At 40.3% G+C, this 21,931-nt stretch overlaps 1 protein-coding gene across 1 annotated transcript in view; it reads left to right on the top strand.

Annotated features, from left to right (window-relative positions):
- Nucleotides 1-21,931, top strand: part of BTBD16 (BTB domain containing 16) — a 104,581-nt gene that overhangs the window by 13,557 nt on the left and 69,093 nt on the right. The window contains exons 4-7 of the mRNA XM_036736544.1: nt 7,901-7,974; nt 11,937-12,080; nt 15,943-16,032; nt 17,182-17,296. Of these exons, the coding sequence (XP_036592439.1) occupies nt 7,901-7,974; nt 11,937-12,080; nt 15,943-16,032; nt 17,182-17,296 (423 nt within the window). The remainder of the gene's footprint in view (nt 1-7,900; nt 7,975-11,936; nt 12,081-15,942; nt 16,033-17,181; nt 17,297-21,931) is intronic.

The following is a 21,931-nucleotide window of genomic DNA, read 5'->3' as shown; positions in this document are numbered from 1 at the left end:
TTCTAAAAACTTTGACTTAGTTATTAGTACTCTAAATGAGAGCTGCTTGTTTATTCACCAGTGTGAGTAGACACCCCACTGGAAGGACTGAATCATAGAAATCTTGACATTCTCACTGTAATTGAAACCAACGAAATGATAACAAAAAGTTACAACTAGATGGAAGGTTGGTGCATAGGTTCTCCTTGGAGAGGTAAACGAAAGAATTAGTGGAGTTCATTGGTGGAGCACACCCAAAGGCACAAAGAAACAACATTTCAGGGGCATTTGGTCATCTTGCCTTGATGAATAATTGCCAGAAGACTGCCATTAAAATAACTGAAGTCTGTTCACCAAAAAAGCCACAGAGGATGTAGAGGAAGAGAAATTCTACATGGAACTCAGTTAGATCCTCCCAGTTAAATCAACAAATGCTTGGTGGGAATAGGGGAGGATGACTAAAATATGTTGGAAAATGTGATTTAAGAATAAGGAATGAGAGAGATCAAAGACTTGTAGACTGTGGAGGTTTCACACCTACATATCCCAAAAACTTTGAGAAAAGAATCAGAATGTGCTGGACATCATGGACACAGTTTTGTAATGGGAAATACACTGGGTTTTGAGTCAAAGGACCTGAATTAAAACCTTGACTGTTTTACTTGGTACCTGTGTGACCTTGGGCAAGTCATTTAACCCCTTTGGGCCTCATTTTCTTCCTTTATAAAATAATCAAGTTGGATTAGACATCCTCCCAGGCCCCTTCTAGTTCTGTCTGTCAGCCTGTCAAAAGAGGAAAGTGATCACATATTTGAAATGATGTGTTACTGATGTGGGAGTCAATCCTAAATGTATGGTGTTAAAGAACAGAATTAGAACAAAGCTATAAGTATAAAAATTAGGAAAATTTATTACACGTGATTAAAATCACCCCAAACCAAATGATTAAGTTAGTTGTTGATTAAAAATGGGAAATGAGAGAGGAAATAACCCAGTCACTAACGACAGTAATTTCATACAAACGATTAACCAGTAGAAATTAATTGCCATGGCGAGGAGACCAAAAGATCCTCCATATCACCTTAATCTTCAAACACTTGATTTCCTTAACACAGAGAGAGAAATGACACTTTTAGATGATAAGCTTATTTATAAAATCTTAGGGAGGATCATGGAAGATTGTGGAGTGTATCAACTCACAAAATTAAAAGAAGTATAAGGGGATAAAAGGCAGTTTAAAGAAAGTATGTCTAGAGATTCAACCAAGGAATGTCATCCCAAAAGTATTCAAGGGTGAAAGCAGGAGAACAAAAACAAAAGATGAATGGAAAGACTATGCAAAGATTTCTATAACATATTATTTTCACCGTGGAAGACAGTGCATCTACCACAGAAACCCGAATATCACAGTCCTGAATTACTTTTAGTGGAGGTGGAAGTGTCACTAAAGATGAGAAAAGCAACTGAATTACTTCAAGCATCAATGGAGAAGATAGATCCATTCCTGAGGTGACATGATTGTAAAGGTGTTAAAGGACCCATTTAAAAGGAATCTGAGGATGGGGAAAGTACCTAGGATGTGGAAGGATCTTATCATTATCTCCCCCCCAAAACTAGTGCCTGAGGATAACTATATGCTTACTTTACCATCCATATAAATTTTTTTTTGAAAATGTTATACACATGTATAGAGTTTTGTCCTTGGGGTCAAAAAGACCTGAGTTCAAATCCTGCATCGGACACTAGCTGTATGACCCTGGGCAAGTCATTTAACCTCTGTCTGCCTCAGTTACTTATCTGTAAATGAGAGTAATGAGTGCCTTACTTGCCAGTCTTGTTTTGAGCATAATATAAGATAAGATTTGCAAAGCACTTAGCAAACTTTAAAGCATTATGTATGGTTTTTATTCTTGATGAGAATGTTAGTAAAGAGACAGGTTTTCATAAGCTATATTCAACAGATGAACTCATCTTCACCATCACTCAGCCAATTGAGAGATGTCTAGGATATGAAATCCAACCGTATTCACCGTTTGTTGATTCTAAAAAAGCTTTTATCTCGCTAGAGGAAAGCACTGCTTTACAGGCTGTCTTCCAACAAAGCATCTGCCATGCAAACTATTCTGCAGTACAGTTATGCAAAAATCTTAAAACAAAGGTAGCCTTGTTTGATGATCCTCTGATCATTAATATTAGGCAAGGCATAAAACTGAAAAACATCTGCTTGCCTCCATGGCCGTGTGTGTTGGCAATCAAAATGAGCTCTTAGCACTTAGTTCAACCCAGTGCCCTTGAAGAGTTTGGCCTTTATTTCCTTGATTAAATTAGGAGTCCTTGATGACCTCCTTGCCATGTAAACTAGGGAAAGCCTAGTTTACATGGGTTTGAGTGACATGTTTGTGACATCAGAGGCTTTTAGACCACGTGGGTTTAAGTCGCCTCTTTGTGACGATTTTAGGTCATATGGGTGAGTCGTATGTGTGACTCACCCTTGACCCTGAAAAAGATATAAAACCAGGGGTTGGCTTTCTCTTTTTTGGAGCTTTGACCCACAGCCGTGGTGGCGTGCATGACTCTGGGCCAGCCCTTGTTATGAGCTCCTGGCCTGAACTCAGACATTGGTAACTATGAATTGTATTTGGTCTGTCTGTCGATGTTTTTAATTTCTTTGTATTTGCTCTGAAGTTCAGGGTGCTGGCCTTTTCCCTTGAACTAAGTGAATGGTAGTTGTATGCTGGATTAAAGTAAGATTGTTAACCCCTTAACGTTGCTTTCCTTAGTAAAGCAGATCAAAAGAACCTGGGCTTTTGCAGCGTTCTGTGAGCTGGTTGTTATTGATTTTACACCCCCCATAGCAGCTGCTAGCTGGATTGTTGAAACACCATGGAAGAAAGACATCACTGTCCAGTTAGAACAAGAATTCCTATAGATGGTAAGGTCCTACAGATGCTTCTTGATGATGAAGACTTTTTCTGGTTGTATGAATGCCCAGAACACTGCAGAGCCTCCTGAAAGAGATCAGTAACCATGCTAAAAAGAGCGGTCTAACAATCCACACAAGAAACACCAAGTTATGAAGTAGGGCTATTGCCCACATTCAGAGCTACGCAGCCTATAATGTACATCCCCTAGGCTGTATATCAGACAGATGTTGACAATGGACAATAAGCTGGAACCAGAATTAAACAGGGGAAGGAAGGCAGGTGGGATTTTCTTTGGGAAATTGGAAAACTCCTTTAATAACCCCAGATTCTCCTTGACAAACGCTTACATTTTAATGCTAACATTCCATTGTTAGTGAGGCTGTGAGTCCTGTAACAATATGGTCTCCGAGTGAATTAAAAATGAGTATCCCTCAGAGAGAAATGAATTGGTACATGGCAGGTGGGCAAATACTACCACATATAACAAGGAATTACAAGGAAGAATTGGAATAAAAAACCCTCATCAAACAATCAACAAAGAAGATTCTGAGTCAGTCAAATGGTACGAGTGTGGGAAAACGTAATTGCACTGTTTGAATCTGACCCTGAGTGGCTGAGAAACCACAACTATTGCTTAGAGACCAGATTTACTTAATGCTTAACCCAGGATCTAGGTTGTGCTGACCAGAAACCTTTCAGATCTGAAGATTAATGCAAGGAGTTTTCTCCTGCCATACATCTCAAGCAACCTACATGTCTTATCTGGAAACTGCCTCTGTTCTGGCCAATCAGCTACTGTTTCCTTCCTCTCTCTCTGTCTCTCTCTCTCTCTCTGTCTCTCTCCTCTCTCTGTCTCTCTCTGTCTCTCTCTCTCTCTCTCTCTCTCTCTCTGTTTCTCTCTCTCTCTCTCTGTCTCTCTCTCCCATCTCTCCCCACTCTCCCTCTCTCTCTCTCTCATCCTATATAATATGTAACTTACCGACAATGGGGGGAGAGCGGTGAGCCACTCCTTTCTCCTCTCCTTTCTGCCTGATGACTTTTTTTTCTAAATTATTTCGGTTTTGGGTTTTGTTCTCTGCCACATGACAAGTAAGGGACTGCTGCTGAGCAGCCTGGGTATCTCACTTTTATCCCACAATGAGAAGACAGTGAGGAAGGCCTTCAGAATTTTCAATGAATTCCCTGTGGATAACTTATGGGAAGATAGGGACATACGTTTCACAGTGTGATCAGGCCTGAATGGACTATTCCCTGCATTGAAAGGAACAATTCAGCCCACTTCTCATTAAGCTCATTAAATTCACATTAATGAGATCCCAGATCCATCTGAGTATGTTTACTATGCCAGGTGATGGGGATACAAAGACCAAAAATGAACCATTTCTGCCCCCAAGCAGCTTATATTGTACTTGAAAGATACGCTGCATATACAGATAATTAGAATATGAAGGAGTATTAGAGAGGCAAAGAAGAAATCAGACAAAGCATTTTAGAAGAAGTTAAGGAGGGAAAAAGTCTGATCAACTGAAAAGATTGGGGAACGCTAACCACACAAAGTGACACCTGAGTTTGGGAAGATAAAGAACTGAATGTCAAAGATGAGGAAAGATTTCATTCCAGGCTTGGGGGATGATCTGGAGATGGCATATTAAGGAGCCACTAGTAGTTTGGTTTTGTTGTAATGGAGAGTATAGGGAACATAAAAATATCAAATAAAGCTGGAAAATTAGGTTGAAGTAAGATTTTGGTAGATCTTTAGAAACAAAGTTAAAAAAGATTTTTCCTAAAGGTGATAGGGATATAGGTGTGGATAGATAGTCGATAGATAGATATAGATACATACATATAAAGAGATACATATATCTCTTATAAATACATATAAAGAGATGGCCTAAGACAGAGATTTAAGGGATATCCCCATTTATGGAGGCAAACACGAATGGTATACCAGCAAGAAAGACTGAATGAGCAGACGAGTGGTGTCAGTGGTTGCTCACACAGGTTCCGTCTTCCAGGATGCCCTGGACTACTGATGTCACCCAAATAATAGTATTTTTAAGATTCTCCACTTCTTAGTTCACTAGCCATATCAATACACAATGAATGATAACATAGCCAAAAGAGGCAGACTTGCCTTTAGTAAGTCTAGGGATGTGTGAAAACAGTTGTTAATATGACTTTTTCTTCATCTTAATCACTCACCTATATATTACATTCAACTACTCCCTGTTGGCTCTTGGCTTTTATTCACACATTTTAATATGTGGAGAGGAACATGGGAAGAAGTTGAGAAAACTCATTTCTTATCAGCTATTGTATTTCCTCAGAGCTAAGGTGACTTTCATGTAAATGGATCCATGCTTTGCCACTGAATGTGAAAAATGGAGCCTGGAGAAGTCAGGGGGAGCTGGAGAACCGGGAGGTGACAGAAAATCAGAATTTCTCAGAGGGACTGAGGCACAGAAAGTCATAAGTTGACAAATGGCTCTTCTTGCTCTTTGACTTTGAACCCTTCCTGACTTTTTAAAAAATTAATTTTAATAATCACCACCTCCACCTCACCTCCTAAAAAGACAAGGTAACTTTGCTATCAGATGGGGAAGTGAGGGCCTGTGAGCTGGGTATAAGGTAATGAACAGAATATGGAGTTGCTCAGTAAGGATTGGAGGCAGAAGTTGGTGCCTAGTGCAAACTGAGATTTTAGAAGAAAAGATATGTATAGCCAGCACAATATTTAAGAATCAGGTCTCCCGGCAACTGTTTTCTAATATAAAATTCTTGACAGAATAAGAGACTTTTCATGATATTTCAGAACTCTGTGAATTCCAAATGTTATAGCAAAAAAAAAAATCTTCCAAATGGGTCTCCCAGTGGGATTCTACAGTGTGTTCCTAAAGTCTGGACACATAGGCAAAAATGCATATTTTCAAGAAATGAAATAAATGAAATTTTCAACAACATTTTATTTAATCGGAATATTAACAAATAGCATCTTCAATATGATTTCCATCATTTGCAATGCAAAGGTTGATGCATTTTGCAAGATTCAAGTGAACACAATGCAATAACTCCACATTGCTGTCAATCTTCCTATGCATCCAGACTTTAGGGATACCCTGTATGAGGTTCATCACAACCTCATAGACCCTTTCTTTTCCCTATGGGTGAAGCTTTTATGGTTCATAATGCTGGCCAGCAAAATCAGGGTACCAATCAGGAAGCATTATAAGATAGATCCTAATCATAGGATTAAGAGCTGGATGACCTTTAGGGACCACTAACCAATACATGTTGTTTTAGAAAGGACACTTATAAGATAAGTGAGTCCAGACCTCCCACTTTATAGAGTGGAAAAAGGTCCTGGAGCTAGTGAACGGCAGGGTTGGGAATCTGAACCCAGATCCTTTCTGTCCATTCTCTCCCTTTATTCCTCCAGGCTTTTACATGCCTACGTGCCTATCTGTCATGTTGGTTATGATTAAATACCACTTAGTACCTACCAAACGTAAAGGATGAGAAACAAAGCCTATTTCTTTTTCATGACACTAAAATAGTTTACCCTGAGAGCTTAGATTCTTCAAAACCCCTAACACAAGCGAGAAATCATGCCCCTGCAGTTTTTGTGATCCGGAGACATGACAACTCATGTTGTAACCGTGACCCTCTAGCTCAGTTGGTTAGATTATAGTAACAGTGGGGTCATGTGTTTAATTCTTGGATTCTCCAGTGAGCTCTGGTCTGTTCTGTAGTCACAGACTGCACCTTTAATTATTGCCAGCTATCTTGAAAACGTGTGACCTTGACTACAAGGTGAACTGAATGAGAGTGCAGTTGGCACTGGTAAGAAAATACCTCAAAGGCCGAAACCTACAGATGGCAAATCAGGAGTGTCATCTTTGCTTGGAAAGGACAACACATTAACACCATTCCAGTCTGTCACTGGCTCTCATTCTAATTTCCATCCATGAATTTCAGGGATATGACATAGCCCTGTGACACAGCCAGACTTAGTTAAGTAAATCTTCCAAGGTGTTCATTAATACTGGTTGTTTGGCTGTCTCTACTAGTTCTATTTTCCTAAGAGGTGTTTGGAGTGGGTAGATATGATTTGAATATCATTATATTTTTCTCAACTTCTAACTCACTCAGCATGATGATAATGGTGGCAGATGACCAACACATAACACAGTTCATATTAGATGAGAAATATTGGTAGGTTATCTGGTACCACTTCATAGAATGAGTTACCAGCTAAGTAAAATGGCAATCTGCTGTCTGCAGTGGCTTTCATATATGGAAGACACAGACAAAGACGTTGAGGTCTTTTCCACATCAGCTTTCAAAACGAGAGAGGATATGATCTTGGCAAAGTTAACAAACTCTCTCAAATGTGAAAAACATGAGAAGATGTTACACGGGAACTTGTGCTTTGATGATAGATGCCCACCCCTGGGGGTGGGGGCACTTGTACCCAATATAGAGGGTGGGGCTTAAATCCTGCCTCTGACATTTACTAGCTAGATACTCTAGGGCAAGTCACTTAGCCCTCAGTGTCCTTGTCTGTAAAGCAACAATAACATACTATTTACCTCAAAGAGTTAATGTGAGGCTCAAATGAGATGATGTCTGTTAAGAGCTCTGTAAACCACAATGAACACAGTTCTCTGCAGACAAGAGACCTAAGACCAAATCCCAGCTTGGCACTTACAAGCTGTATGACCAGGCAAGTGACTTATCCTCCCTATCCTTAAATTTTCTCTGTAATATGGAAAGAGTAGTTATAGCTACCTATCTCAAAGGGTTGTTGTAAGAAAAGCATTTTGCAAATAAGTCACATTAATGTAAGTATTATTAACGTTAAATGCCATCTATTATTATTATGGGATCATATTAGTTTGAGATGATAATGATGCGATGATGATTTATGATATAGATTGCCTTTGCAAAGCAGATGTCAATATTAATTCCTCGATTTTTTAAAACCTATTCTTCTTAAGGTTACATATTCCACAACTTCAGAAAATCTTAACTGGTTCAATCAAAAAAAAACCCAAACAGTACACCATGGCAGGTAAGTCCCTATCTCCAGTGACATGAATAATTTAGATTACTACATACCTATATGTATAGAATGGGGTCCTGAATTCGTGTAAGTAGGTCTATACTTCCTATTAGTAATCCGAAAAATATGTTTTCATGTGCTTATGGACACAAGCAAGTTATCAGTCAACTACAAACAATCCCCCTTTGGAATGGACAGCTTAATCAAAATACCGTATACGAATATGCTAATTGTCCTCTCCTCACTCCTGCTATTAGCAAGAGTTTAGTCTTTTGATATGAAATATACATTTGTGTTTTACTAAGATTGAGCATGATAACAAGCACCTAGGTTTTTACCTCCATGATTTCTGCATTGTGGTAAATATCTATTTGGCAACTCAGGGAGGAAACACGTCTTCCATAACATAGCTCCTAAGAATTTATGAAACTTCTATTTTCTTGGGAAATTGATGCTGCCTATATAAACCTGTGCTTCATCCACTTGTCGCTTATTGTACTCTGTTCTTTATTATCCTCATACAAAATCCCTTACATCTATTGAGCGCTTTAGAGTTTTGATTTTACATCTATTATTTTATCTTCACAACAATCTCTTAAGATAGATCAGGCAGGGATTATCATTCTCATCGGACTGATGAAGGTCCTGAAGCTTGGATGGCTCAGGTTCATTGCTCAAGCTCACGCAGCTCTTGACTTCCATCCCAGACTCTTTTCATTAGATTGTGATGGATTCGGGTCTCGTACTCAGCCAACACACCCTAGATTTCCTCCATCTTCTGTCCTTGTAAGTTTTTCCTCTCCTTACTCTCTCCTCCTACCTCCACAAAAAGCCCTGCAAATTTCTGGTGAATTACATTCACTTAAACATGAAGTTCCTACTGTGTGCTAGGAACCTGAAATACCGTGACAGTAATAAAAATAGTTCTTGCCTTCAAGGAGCTTACCTTCCACTGGGAGAATACAACCTGTACAAAGATGAGTGGATATCAAGATGAATCAGGTAAGGCTTCTCTAAGAAGGTGGGGCCTGAACTGAGTGAGCCTTGGAAAAAGACAAGGATTCCAAGTGTGGAAGTCTTGTTTCAGATGTGAGCGTATGCAAATGAACAGAGGAGGAAGGTAGAGACAAAAGAGAAATGGAAACCAAGCAAAGGGGAATTGAAAGATAGGACATGATTCATTTTCTATTCATCTTTCCTCTTGGTTTATGTGTTGGAAAGAGCATGAAACTTGGAATTTTCATGAAATCTCAGGGTTGGTAAGGACCTCAGCGCTTAAAGCTGGCAGTGTGACCTTGAATGAATCACAAATCATTTCATCTCACCAAGCCTTGGTTTTCTCATCTACGAAATGAGGATAACACTTGCATTACCTACCTCAGAGGCCTGTTCTGAAGATCAAACGAGATCAAATATGGAAAGTAATTTGAAAATTTTAAAACACTATAAGATTGTAAATTACTGTTTTTCCACAACGTATTACTTATTTTCACGTGGCTACATTATGTGGACTCCGGGCTTGTTTGTGGCGTGGGTGTTTGTCAATTCACTCAATGTATCTTTATTGGGTACCAACCATGTGTAAATCATTCTGTTCATTATAAGGGATGCACAGATGAGCAAGACAAGGCCCCAGCTCTCAAAAAACTTTCAGTCTTTTTTTGCATGACTTCATATTTGTAATGAGTTTTGTATTTCTTGCCTTCTCAATGACTGGGGGAGGGGTTTAGGGAGAGGGAAAGAATCTGGAACTGAAAATTTTTTAAAAATGAATTAAAAAGAAAAGAACTTACAGTCTGCTAGAGCACTAGGATCAAAGCCCCTGCAGCCCCACCCTAGTAGGGACTGTGAAAGGAGGCCAAATGTAAAAGCACAGTAAGATACTTCAAAAATGCCAAGTCTGCTAAAAACAGAACTCGGTGAAAGCTGTTTGTTTGTTTTTTAATCAGTAAGTCCAGGAAAAGTTATTTTCTCTTTTTCATTCCCTGTTCCTTGGAAGAAGGAAAACATAGAAGTGTCAGAAGGCTGTTATTGCTAGGAGAATATAAACTTGAGAGCAGACAGTTTCATTTTTTTCTTTAGTATTTCCAACTTACCATGTGCCTTGGACATTGCAGGCCTTAATAAATGGTTGTCGGACTGAAATGAATTTACTTGGCAGTGGATCTGAAAGCACTCCCTAATAGGCTCAGGAATTGTCCTGTGAGATGTCACCTCGTCCCAGGGCCGATTGAAAATGTTCCCTCTGGAATTCAGATAAAGTTGTAGGAATTACAGTTAACAAGGACCCTAGAGGCCTTCCGTACTAATGCCATCATTTTATACATAAGGCAACTATTTTCTTAACACATGAAAACTTTTTACTAGCGTTACATTGATTTTAAATCTTTAATATTTATGATTTTGAAGCTTTGAATTTTAGTCCTATTTTTACCTAGAAAATTCTCAGTTGATTTTAACATCAAAGCCAATACATTTTTGGCCTTTTCATATCATTCGTCCATTGTCTTTCTCCAGCTTTGGGTTTTCCTCCTCTCCTCACTTTAGTTTCCTTTCTAGTTCTTCCTCCTCATTCATTCCCCAGCAAGTGAGAAGTTTTTTGATGAAAACTTTTGCTTACTGGCAGCTTGGAACAAGGCTTTAAGTATCTGTCCCATGAGCTGGGGTAGCTAGATGGCATAGTGGATAGAGTGCCAGACCTGGAGTCAGGAAGACCTGAATTCAAATGTGGCCTCAAACATTTACTTGCTGTGTGACCTTGGGCAAGTCGCTCCACCCTGTTGTCCTCAGTTTCCTCATATATAAAATGAACTGGAAAAGAAAATGGCGAACACATTCCAGTATCTTTGCCAAGAAAACCCCAAACAGGGTCATGAATAGTCAGACACAACTAAAATGACTGCACAGCCACACTTAAAAAAAAAAACTTGAAAAGAACAAAAGAGCTACCACAAGTAGCCTGGAGCCATAGATGTAGAGTTGGAAGGGGCCTCAAAGGTCTTCTGGTCATAGTCATTGGCTTCTCTATTGGAAGGAGCATCAGACTCAGAATTTTCATAAAATCTCAGAGTTGGTAAGGATCATAAGTAAGTCATAAGATCACAGATCTAGAGCCGGAAAGGGACCTTACAGGGTCCAAATCCCTCACTTTACAGAAGAGAAAACGAGACCCAGAGAATTTGCGATTTGCCGAAAGTCGCAAAAATAGTAAATGGCTGAGCTGGGATTTGAACCGAAATCCTCTGATGCTAAACCTAGAACTCTAACCACTATACTATGCTGCCTCTGACAGAAGTTTTCCTGCCTGCCTCAGGTTGGTTATCTGAGCCCTTTAAGGGAAAATCCACATCAACAGTGCTGTTGTTCATTTCACATTTCAGTCATTTTTGATTCTTCGTGACCCAATTTGGAGATTTCTTTTCAAAGATACTGGAGTGGTTTACCGTTTCCTTCACCAGCTCATTTTATAGATGAGGAAACCAAGGCAAACTGGGTTTAAGTGACTCACCCAGGGTAACACAACTAGCAAGTGTCTCAGGTCCTCCTGACTCCAGGCCCGGCTATCTATCCACTGCCACCACCTATCTGCCCTACTTCAATCATAGGTTGAGACAATTCAGGGAGACCAATTGGAAGAACTATTTAAAGAGAAAAGAGAAGGGGGTCCAGAACAGAGCCTTGGAGGATATCCACAGTTACTGAGAATAACCTGGATAAAGATCCAGGAAAGGAAGCAGAGAGAGCAGGCAGCCAGACAGGGAGGAGGAGAATCAGGAGAAAGCAACATTGTGAAAATCTTCAGGAGAAGGTGGAGAAAGCATCAACAATGCCAAATGTGGCAGAGAGGGCAAGCAGGATAAGGAATGAGAAAAGGCCCTTGGGTTGGTTCTTTCCCTTCATGGTTGCTCCTTAGACCGTTCTAGCCAGAAAGGTTGTTGAACACTTTGCTCAAAATGGTTTTCTTCCCTCAGATGTGACACTTGATTGTATGGGCTTCAAATGGGAGCTCCATCAACCTCAGCTCTTCAATTCCGGGACCCTAACCAAGCTCTACATACATGCCCTGTCCCAGAAGAACATAGACCCCCTGAAAGAATTGGAGAAACTTCTGAGAGGTATCTTAGCATCAGATCCAAGAGCCCACTGTTGCGCTGTTTTAGAGATGGTGGCATGTGTATGTGTTGGGGGTGGTGGGGTGTGGGACTCTTAAAGTTTTATTATAAGCAGCTGGCAAATGAAGGATTGATTGGCCCCTTTACCAATAATTTTTTATTTGGACCTAAAATTTCTTCCGTGTAGGGAGTTTCTGGTAAGGAAATTCTACTGATTCAGGTCATTAACTTCCCTTCAACTTATAATCTTAGATAGTTCCTGAGAGGTTAGATAAATGGCTCATTCAGGGTCACACAACCTTTTTGTGTCAGTCAGTCAATTAACAAACATTTATTGAGCCCTTGTGTCAGGTATTGTCAGAGGAAGGATTTGAACTCAGGTCTTCCTGGCTCAGAATCTAGCTCTCTGTTCATTCCCAAACCACACTGCCCCTCCTCTCATCTTGTGTTTATATAGTGTTTTGCAGTTAATGCTTTCACTTTCATAATTTTTTTGATCCTCACAATAACCTTGAGAGGCAGGCGAAGTGACAAAGCTAACAAATGACAGAGATAATACTCAAACCTAGGTCTTTTGAAGCTCAAATCTGCATTCTTTCTAGTGTACCATGTTGTATCTTTAAGGAAAAATGATTTATGTGTAGGCCTATGAAGTATTGACTATAGAATATTGACTATATTCTGCCTTTTTGTGTCTGTGGGTCTGAAGGCTCAAATTGGGCTGATCAAGTTTCCACCACTCAAAAAGCAACAACTCCCCCCTTGTCTCTGCAGTTAGTTGGATCCCCAGTTGGCCACATGTGGCCAAGCACTGCCCTTTGGCACTGTGCAACACAGCCTCATGCCCAGCATGAGAAGCAGGTGTCCCGGAAAACCCACAGACACTGAAGTCCACCAACATGCCTTAGGATTCAAGTTGTATTTCAAGTAAGAGGTAGCAAAGCTCTGGGATGGTGGAGCCAAACAGGTCATTGGAGGTGCTTAGCCTACTGTTTCTACTCCATGGGCTTAGAGAATGAGCCCCCACATTCTTCTGATGAAGAGTGGGGAAGACAACCTTAGATTCCCATGTCACGAGCTACTACTGCCCATTTAGAGAGAAAGAAGCTGCCCCATCAGGGGTACTATACTAGCATTAACAATTCCCTTGAGCTGTGGATAAATAACTGTGGAATAACGGTGTGGAAGATTAACCACTGAATGAATTCAATTAGCTTCTTTGGGCCTCAGTTTCTACATCTGTCAAAATGAAGGAGTTGGACTCAGTGGCCTCTGAGAGCCCTTCCAAACTCTAGATGTGTGGTCCTATGATTCTCACAGAGATGCTAGAAACCCCGTATTTAAGTGTTTCCCTTCCATTCTGCTTCCATAAGTCTCAATATTTGTCCTTACCTCCTTAGTGGAGGATCCAGAACTTATTTCCCCATAGGGCCCAATTTACTGGTTTGCCTACAGAGGGTGCTCCATTGATGGCGCTATCTAGACTAGGGGTCCTTAATTTTTGTGTGTGTGTGCCATGGCCTCCATTGTCAGTCTAGTGAAACCTATGGACATCTTTACAGATAATATTTTAAAATAAAATAAACAAGAAACCAATTATATTGAAATAAAGTTATTGAAATTTCTTTTAAAACAAGTTCATAGACCCCGGATTAAGAATCTCTGCACTATACTCCCTCTCCCAAATAGTTTGAAAGGAGGAAAAAAACAACACTGCTAATAAATCGGCAGCTTTTATGGTGCCTCACAACTTTATTTTCAGTATCGAATCTAAGTTCCTAGAAGACAAAGACTTTTTCATTTATTTTAATCCCTCAGGGCTTGTACATAGTGTCTGCCTAATAAATGTTTATTGAATTAAGTTGACTTTTTGCTGGATCCAACCTATTAAGTCATCCAAAATGATTTGACTGGCTTTTTTGCCTCTGACTTCTGCTTGCTCTCTGATTGACTAGTAGTTGGAAGTCATTAAGAGGTGAACGCCTTTGGAGGTGCAAACCCGTAAATTCAATGGTTAAATGTAGGTGCTTTGAACAGCTTGAGTACCTCGTCCAAGGAGGAAGGATCACTGACATTGTCTTTTCAGCATGTAGAAGGGTATACCCACAATAACATTTTATAGGTTTTGGAACTCAACAGGACCTTGAAGATGAACTAGTTCAACACATTCATTTTATAAATAAAGAAATTGGAATCTAGAAAAGTTATGTGATTTGCTCAATGTTGCGCTGGTTGTAGAAGAGCAAGAATTTGAATTTAGGTCCTCTGACTCCAGATCCAGGGTTATACCATATTTATGTAAAGTGCTACAAGATGTCAGGGATCACAGGAGAGGGAGAAGGATAGGGGCTGGGTCTGTGATTTCATGAAATTGGTGAGCAGATTCCCTCTTACTCTGGCAGGTTGGCACTGTGTCTGCCATGATGGTCTTAGAGAATTGCTTAAAACATCGAGATGTTAACCTACTTGTCCAGAATTATATACCCTTATATATGTCAAAGATAAGACTTGCAGGTCATGCTGGCTCCAAGGCCAACTTTCTATCCACTGTGCCACAATATTTTAATAATGATGATTTCTATGCCTCTTCTAAGTTTTACTGCTATTGGATAGGCTTAAGGTTAGGATTTCACTCTTTATAATCTGAGTGATTTCATCAGTTCCAATGTGTTCAGTTATCCTCTCTATGTAGTTGATTCACATATGTGTGTGTGTGAGTGTGTGTGTGTGTATGTGTGTGTGTGTGTGTGTGCGCATTATCCCTAGTATCTCTACTGAGCTTGGACATCTCCAACCACCTCTTGGCCATTTCAAACTAGAAGGTCCTAGAGACATCACAAACTCAACACATCCAAAAGAGAACTTACTATCTTTTCCCCCAAACCCTCTTCCCTTCTGGACTTCCCGATTACTGTGGAGGGCACCACCACCTTCCCGGTCACACAGGCCTTTGACTTCAGTGTCATCCTCAATTTCTCATTCTTAATCTCCCCACAAATCTAATCCTACCTAGTCTTCTTAATCCCTTCTATATATTCTACAATCTAGCTAAATTGGCCCACTTATAGGACCTTGAACATACTCTATCTCTCATCTCCTGCCCCCTGTGCCTGAAATACCCTTCCCGCATGTGTCCACCTCTTTGTTCCCTTGGCTGCCTTCAAGGCAGCTCAAATTCAATCTTCTTCAAGAAACCTTTACCAGTCCCTCCCAGCTGCTCTTGCTGTGTTACATTCACCTGCTTCTTATGTATCTTATCTGTACCTAGGTATTTATATGTGGTCTCCCCCACTAGAATTTGAGTTCCTTGAAAGTAAAGACTATTTTTTGCTTTGCTTTATATCACCAGCAATCAGGACCTTGCTTGGTACATAGTAAGCATTTAATAAATGCCTGTTGATTGAATGACCAACTGACTGGATTGATGACCTTCAGTCCCCCCCCCCCCATATATAATACACACACACACACACACACACACACACATATATATATATATATATATATATATATATATAGAAAAAAAGGAAAGGTGGGTGGTAAATTTGGATGGCTTCTTGCAAGTCCTCTCTAGATCTAAATTTATGATCCTAAGTCTCTGAACAGGTAGGAGGAAGTCTGATAGCCAAGTTGATTGCCATGGTTGGCTATATTCCTCTAGCTTCTGTAATCTTCAGTGAAGGTCACATGACTATGACAGTCCGATTAGAGAGTGGAAAGGCTTTGTGAGTTTCCCTAGCTCCTAGCCCACTGCCTGGGGTATGGGAAGGGTGGGCTCTCATGAAAATATCTTGGAATATTGACTGTGACTGGAACAGTATCATTTGCACAATTCTCACCCCATGTGTCTCACTTAATTTCTTAGCTGAATCATCCAAAGAGCAGCCAAAAAGGTATCCAATAAAGAAGATAGCCATCTCCTTGAAGATTAATGATCCTTTAGTCACTAAAACTGGTAATGTAAACTTCCTCTTTTGTTTTTTGAGAATGCCATTGAATCAGACTTCTATATGTATGAAGAACCGATGTTAAATCCATTCATTTAAACGAATTGAATAGATGAAAAGGACAAAGAATCCCACAAAATTAAAAAAAACTTTTCAATGTGAAAAATAAAAAAAAAAAATGAATAAGAGCATAAAGTTAACTAAAGATAGAAGCGACATCTTTGGCAAGGAAAAATCATGGAATTTAAGGAGAGGGTACAATGTTGGGCAGATGTCTCCAGAAAAACTTATGCCCCCAGGGCACAAGCAAACATTTGGCTTAGGAAATCCCTCTCTTTGGACCTGCACTGGAGACTCTCTTCTTTAATGTGATTTACCAACATGTCCATTGCCACTCAGTTTCTAGCCTTGCCCAAAGTGGGCCCATGCTGAGATTATTCTTTTTCGCGATACTTCCATTATCAAAAGGAAATCCTTTCATTTTAATACAATACAAGCCTTTTTGATGAAGGCTCATCACTTATCTCAAGGCTGTACCCATAAACCCTCTTGGTTCGACCATTTTGGTAGCTAACCAATCAGATCAGGGTGGGAAACAATTGATGTGGTTGATGGTTGAACTAGTTGGATACATTCTCACTTTCCCAAAGGAATATTAAATACACCAGAACTTCACAATGATGCTGTTCGCTAGGACATTGAATTTGGGACAAGGCAAATAGATTTTAAACCCCATCTAAGGAGAATTGATTATTTAAGCACCTCAAATACCTTGTCAGTAAGTGATCTCATGGCATTTACCTTGGAATCAAGGTAAGAGGGAATGTCAGGTATACATTTGGGTTACTCCCTTTTTGTACTATCTCTGCTTTCCAGCATTTATTCAACATGGAGCAATGCAAAGTCCCTCTCTTCCATTTTCCCTGGCTTTCCAAATAAAGGTCTGAACGACATAAATTTGTGATAAAAAGTTGTCTTCAGTGAACTCTGCTCATGGTCACTGACATTCCAGTCATTCCTGTCCTCCTTAGGGTGAAGAAGCCAGTGAATGATAACCTGGGGCTATTTGCAGGACTTTACATGGTGGCAGGTGAGGGGTTTGTCCCCAGGGAACCTCATGCTGAAGCAGTTTTCTCTTTGACTGTTGCTTCCTACAGCCTTTGCCACAGCCCTGAAGAGTCTATACACCAAAGAGACAGAGGTGCATATGGAGGATGTCCTGGGCGTTCTGGCATCTGCAAACATTCTCCAGTTCCCTGTTCTGTTTCAAAAGTAAGGAAACACTGGTAGGAATGTGGATAGGGCTGGCCATCGGCAAAAATTTGAAATGGGATCCTGATGCCTTCCTACTTCTCCGGTGTTGTAACATCCTGGCTTTTCTGTTTCCTGCACCCGCCCACTGCCCCTGGGTTGCTTCCAGAAGCGCAGGTGGCCCATCTGACTTGCCTTCCCTGGGCAGTGCCTGATGCTTTGGACCTATCCTTTCCCTCTCCTAAAGCCAGCTGGAGAGGATTTGAGGCAGATAAGAAAGTGTAATGTTAAAAGAGCACTGGCTTAGACCTCTGACGATCCAGGTCTAAATCTCAGCTCTAGTCCTTGCTACCTGTGTGGGATTTGTCAAATTAATTTGCCTCTTTGGGCCTCAGTTTCCTCATTGTAAAATGAAAGGGCTAGACCAGATAATTTCTGAAGTTCCTTCTGATGATGAACTTCCATAGTGTTATGGAAGATGGGACAGAAAAAAAATAGAAGGCATCACGTAGGCGTCAGCAGATCTGGGTTCTACTTCGTACTCAGTCACTGACAAACCGTATAATGTTGGGTTAAGGTTGCACATTTTGTCTTTGGCATCGGTTTCCTTGTGTGAAAAATCATGATTCTATTATACCTATTTCCCAAGAGATTTTTTTCATGTTAATAGGGGATGAAATTAATTCAAATGAATTCATTTCTAAAGGTTGTCAGTGGAGTTTTTAGGCAGAAGAGTCTTCTCATTTGCCTATCAAGTCATAGATAATATACATTTCCTTCTGTTGCTCAAACTGAACCTGTTTTCCAAGTTATCAGCTAATAGTCTCTTACTCACCAGGGACAGAGAGAGGAACTGGACCTGTGACTGACACAGGGAACTCCCAGAAGAGGAATTTCCCTCTACCAAAGCAGGCCAGCACCTTCTCTGCAACCTCAAGGCCTTGAGAGTTGCTGGTGAGCAGTGGGAGCTTGAGTGACTTGCCAATGGTCACTCGGCCAAGAATGTGTAGGAGGTGGGATTCAAACCCAAGTCTTTTTGGCTCTGGAGACAGCTCTTTACACAGGATGCTATGACTTCCTCTCCCTCACTTATTAACCTTCCCTATTTAGGAATCCCAACTGGCACACTTGCAACAAGACTCTGGGGTGATACTATGTCACACTTCTGGCTGTTGGCAATGCAGATGGAACTGGACAGAGGCTGGAGAGGAAGATGATATCTTCAAGTGAATTGACCAACGACCTGAATACTTGATCCTTTTAGACGCTACCTGGTGAATTTTGATGCCAATCAGTCTCTACCCAGAAAGAAGTCAGAGATTTTTTAGATCTGAATTCAGTTCATTAAGGAGCTAGGTGGTACAGTGATTAAGATCTCTGGACATGGAATCAGAAGGACTTGAGTTCAAATGTGGCCTGAGATACTTTGACTAGCTGTGTGACCCTGAGCTTTACAAACCTTAAAGGGCTATCTAAATGCTAGTTTTACTATTAAACATTTATTTCAGACGCTTGATCCATTTAAAGTGTGATAGTAAGGAGTTAGCATTCAAGTCGGTTTGTATCTAAATGCCATTTGAAATGTGGCCAGAATGTTTTCAGACAGGAAGGCAGAGATGTTATTTATAGTTTATGTGTAAAGTCATTGAGTTGTAATGGAAAAGCCTGGTATGGGAGTCATGAGATCTAGAATCTGTGCTCGGTTCTGCCATTGACTGATTATGTGAATCTGACTATATATGGAGCTAATCATTTCTACCCAATCTATTACAAGGGCTTATTGAATATAAAAAGAGATGTGTATGAAAGCAATTGGAAAAGTTGTGTTATAAGAATCTGGGATGTGAAGAGTTCCTTGCATATCCACAATTCTAGCCCCCATTCTTCATACACTGACCTTAAAATAGTTGGTGATTGCAAGTAGTTTGGCAAATAGGTAATTCATAAGTGTGTATACATATGCATAACCATATATGTATGATATTATACGTGCCTGTATATATGTATGTGAACTATGTATAATGTATGCATATACACATACAAAACATTCAAAGTTGCTATGAATGACATTTTATGTCTTCCCAGTACGGCCTCTTTTCCTTTCCTGTTCTGCCATTTTATCAGACTGGTGTTGTTTGTCCTTTGTTTTTGAAGAGGACCATGACATCAGGAAGTTGACACCATGACTTACAGGTGAATTGGATTTGAGTGAGGGAGGACTGCGCAAAGTCACCAGCCTCACTTTCTCCTCCAGAGCCATCTGAGTCCAATGGCAAAATATAGATCAGAATACTTAAATGGTGAATATCTCCATTTCATAGGAAATTGGTGGCTTTTCCATCTGTGATTGGTCTCTTCATCTAGATTCTAAAATTCTCAAGGGTAAGGGCTATGCTTGCCTGCCCACTTCAATACTCTGCACATTGTAGGATTTAAATGGCATTTTTCTTTTGTTTTAAATCACCACTGTGCTCAGGAGAGTGGCAGCTAGGTGACACAATGGATAGAGCACCGGTCTGGGAGTCAGGAAGACTTATGTCTGTCATCTTTCCTTACAGGGACTAATTGTTCCTAACCTTGAACCAAAATTTGAGTGTATCTTAATTTCCAGGTTTGTTTCCCTGTACCTTTCACCATGTGACCTTCATATGGATTTCTCCCCTTTTCCCCTCCCCACCCCCTGGCTATTTTTCCACTTTTAAAATAGGAGGGAACATTATAAATTATGTACTCCAATGAAGGCTCAGGGAAGTAAAATGATTTGCCTAAGATCCTGGCAAATTTGCCACTAGCTAGGATTATGACAGTCAGTTGATAGTAAGAATAGTTCAAGGTCAGAGAGAAGAAGTAGACATAGGCCAAGAGTTGAGCTGTGTTTTACCTTTTTTTGGAAAAGCTGATGATGCAGGGAATTAGGTAGAGATCTGACAGCAGCAAGCCCTAGAGGCTGAAAAGAGATGATCCCCTTGGTCCTTCCTATATAATTTTAGAGTCACAGGATCTTCTAATTGAAAAATAGCTTAGAGGTCACCAAATGCAGGGATTTATTCTGCATCCTTTTGGGTCTGATTCCAATGCAGCTTGGGTATCCAATTCATGAAGCAGTAATGACAGAGGTTACCAGGTGTCAGTCTGGTGACTCATCCAGCAATGTGGGAGTTGGCACCTCGCTCTCTTGGCTAGATAAATAGCTGGGTGACATTTAAACACACATGTCCCAGGGAAAATGTTTTTAAGGCTATTTAGGTTCCTTTATTCTGAGTCAGAATGTTACAGCTAGAAAAACATTAGAGGTCATCATGGTAATCTTCCTGTCTCCATCCCCTGTCTATCTCTATCAGTGCAAGCCTACATGATTGTGAAAGCTCCCAGGGGATACAAAATCCATGAAACCCCCTTCTATGCTTACAGAAAGGCACCAACATTGCAACCAAAAAAGTAACAATCTAGGTAGGCCATTATTTGTACCAATAACAGTTCATATTTGTACAGCATCTTAGAATTATGAAGTACTTTATATATGTTATTTAAGTTGGTCCTCACAGCAACCCAATGAATACATGCTACCAACATTTTTTTTTCTCAAGCTACATTTGAGGAAATTGGAGCCCACAGTGATTAAGTGACCCGCTCAAGCTCATGACTAATGGTAGGGATACCATAGCCCAGACCTCCCGATACTAAGGAGATATTTCTTCCACTGTAAAGTAGAGAAAATCATGCCTCCTCTACTTCTGGCTGTTCATAAGAAAATCATTCCAAAGAGTTTAGCGAGTTAATAGGGAGAAGGTAGAAAACGGTTAAGGAAGTTAGAAACCGAGGAGAATCATGGCTGACCTCATAACAACTGAAAAGAAAATTGCTGGAGTTGTCAAGGGCTTCTAAAGCTGGAAGGAACCTTAGAGATTATTGGGTCCAGCTCCATTTATTTTACAGATGAGACCCAGAGATATTAAGCAATTTTACAGGATCATATAGATTTAAGTGAGAGGCATGGACAGGATTTGAATTCAGGCCATCAAATCATAGACCAGGAGTGGGGAACCTACAGCCTCGAGGCCCCATGTGTCTTAGCTTTGGGGCCAAGCCTAACAAGTCTAATCCCTCTTACACAGGACAATTCTTTATCCCTGCCCCCTACCTCCTCCCATCCCCACCCCACCCTCCTTGGCAAGAAATACCTTTAATTCCTTCAACCAATCCTCAGATAGCATGATAGACACTCACCATCTTGATTGTTCATTTCTGGACACACTCTACCTTATCAACGTTCTCCCTAAATTGCGTCTAGACCTGAACATAATACTCTCAAATGTGATCTAACCAGGGTAGAGTGGCCAGCAGGGTCAAACTCATGGCCCCCGAGGCTCACAAAACTCTCTGTTGTGACCCAACCGCATTAAATTGTAATTGGGAAATGTTTAACAAAATAAAAATACAATGAGACATAGATAGTGTTAATTTGAGGTTTTCCAGTCAATATACTGAGGTGGAGATCTATTTCTATTTGAGTTTGGCTCCACTAGTGTATGTAGACTATGACTGGGAGTCCAAAGGGGCTCTCTCATGTTATACATGAGACGATTCCATGGAAATGGAGTCATAGAATCACAGAATCTTGGAGTTGGAAGGATGGAAAGAAGCAAGGAAAACAAG

This window comes from Trichosurus vulpecula, chromosome 8, assembly GCF_011100635.1.
Source record: "Trichosurus vulpecula isolate mTriVul1 chromosome 8, mTriVul1.pri, whole genome shotgun sequence".
Classification (NCBI taxonomy): Eukaryota; Metazoa; Chordata; class Mammalia; order Diprotodontia; family Phalangeridae; genus Trichosurus; species Trichosurus vulpecula.
The sequence above is the reverse complement of the archived record's forward strand: the minus strand, read 5'-3'. Positions and strand labels throughout refer to the sequence as shown.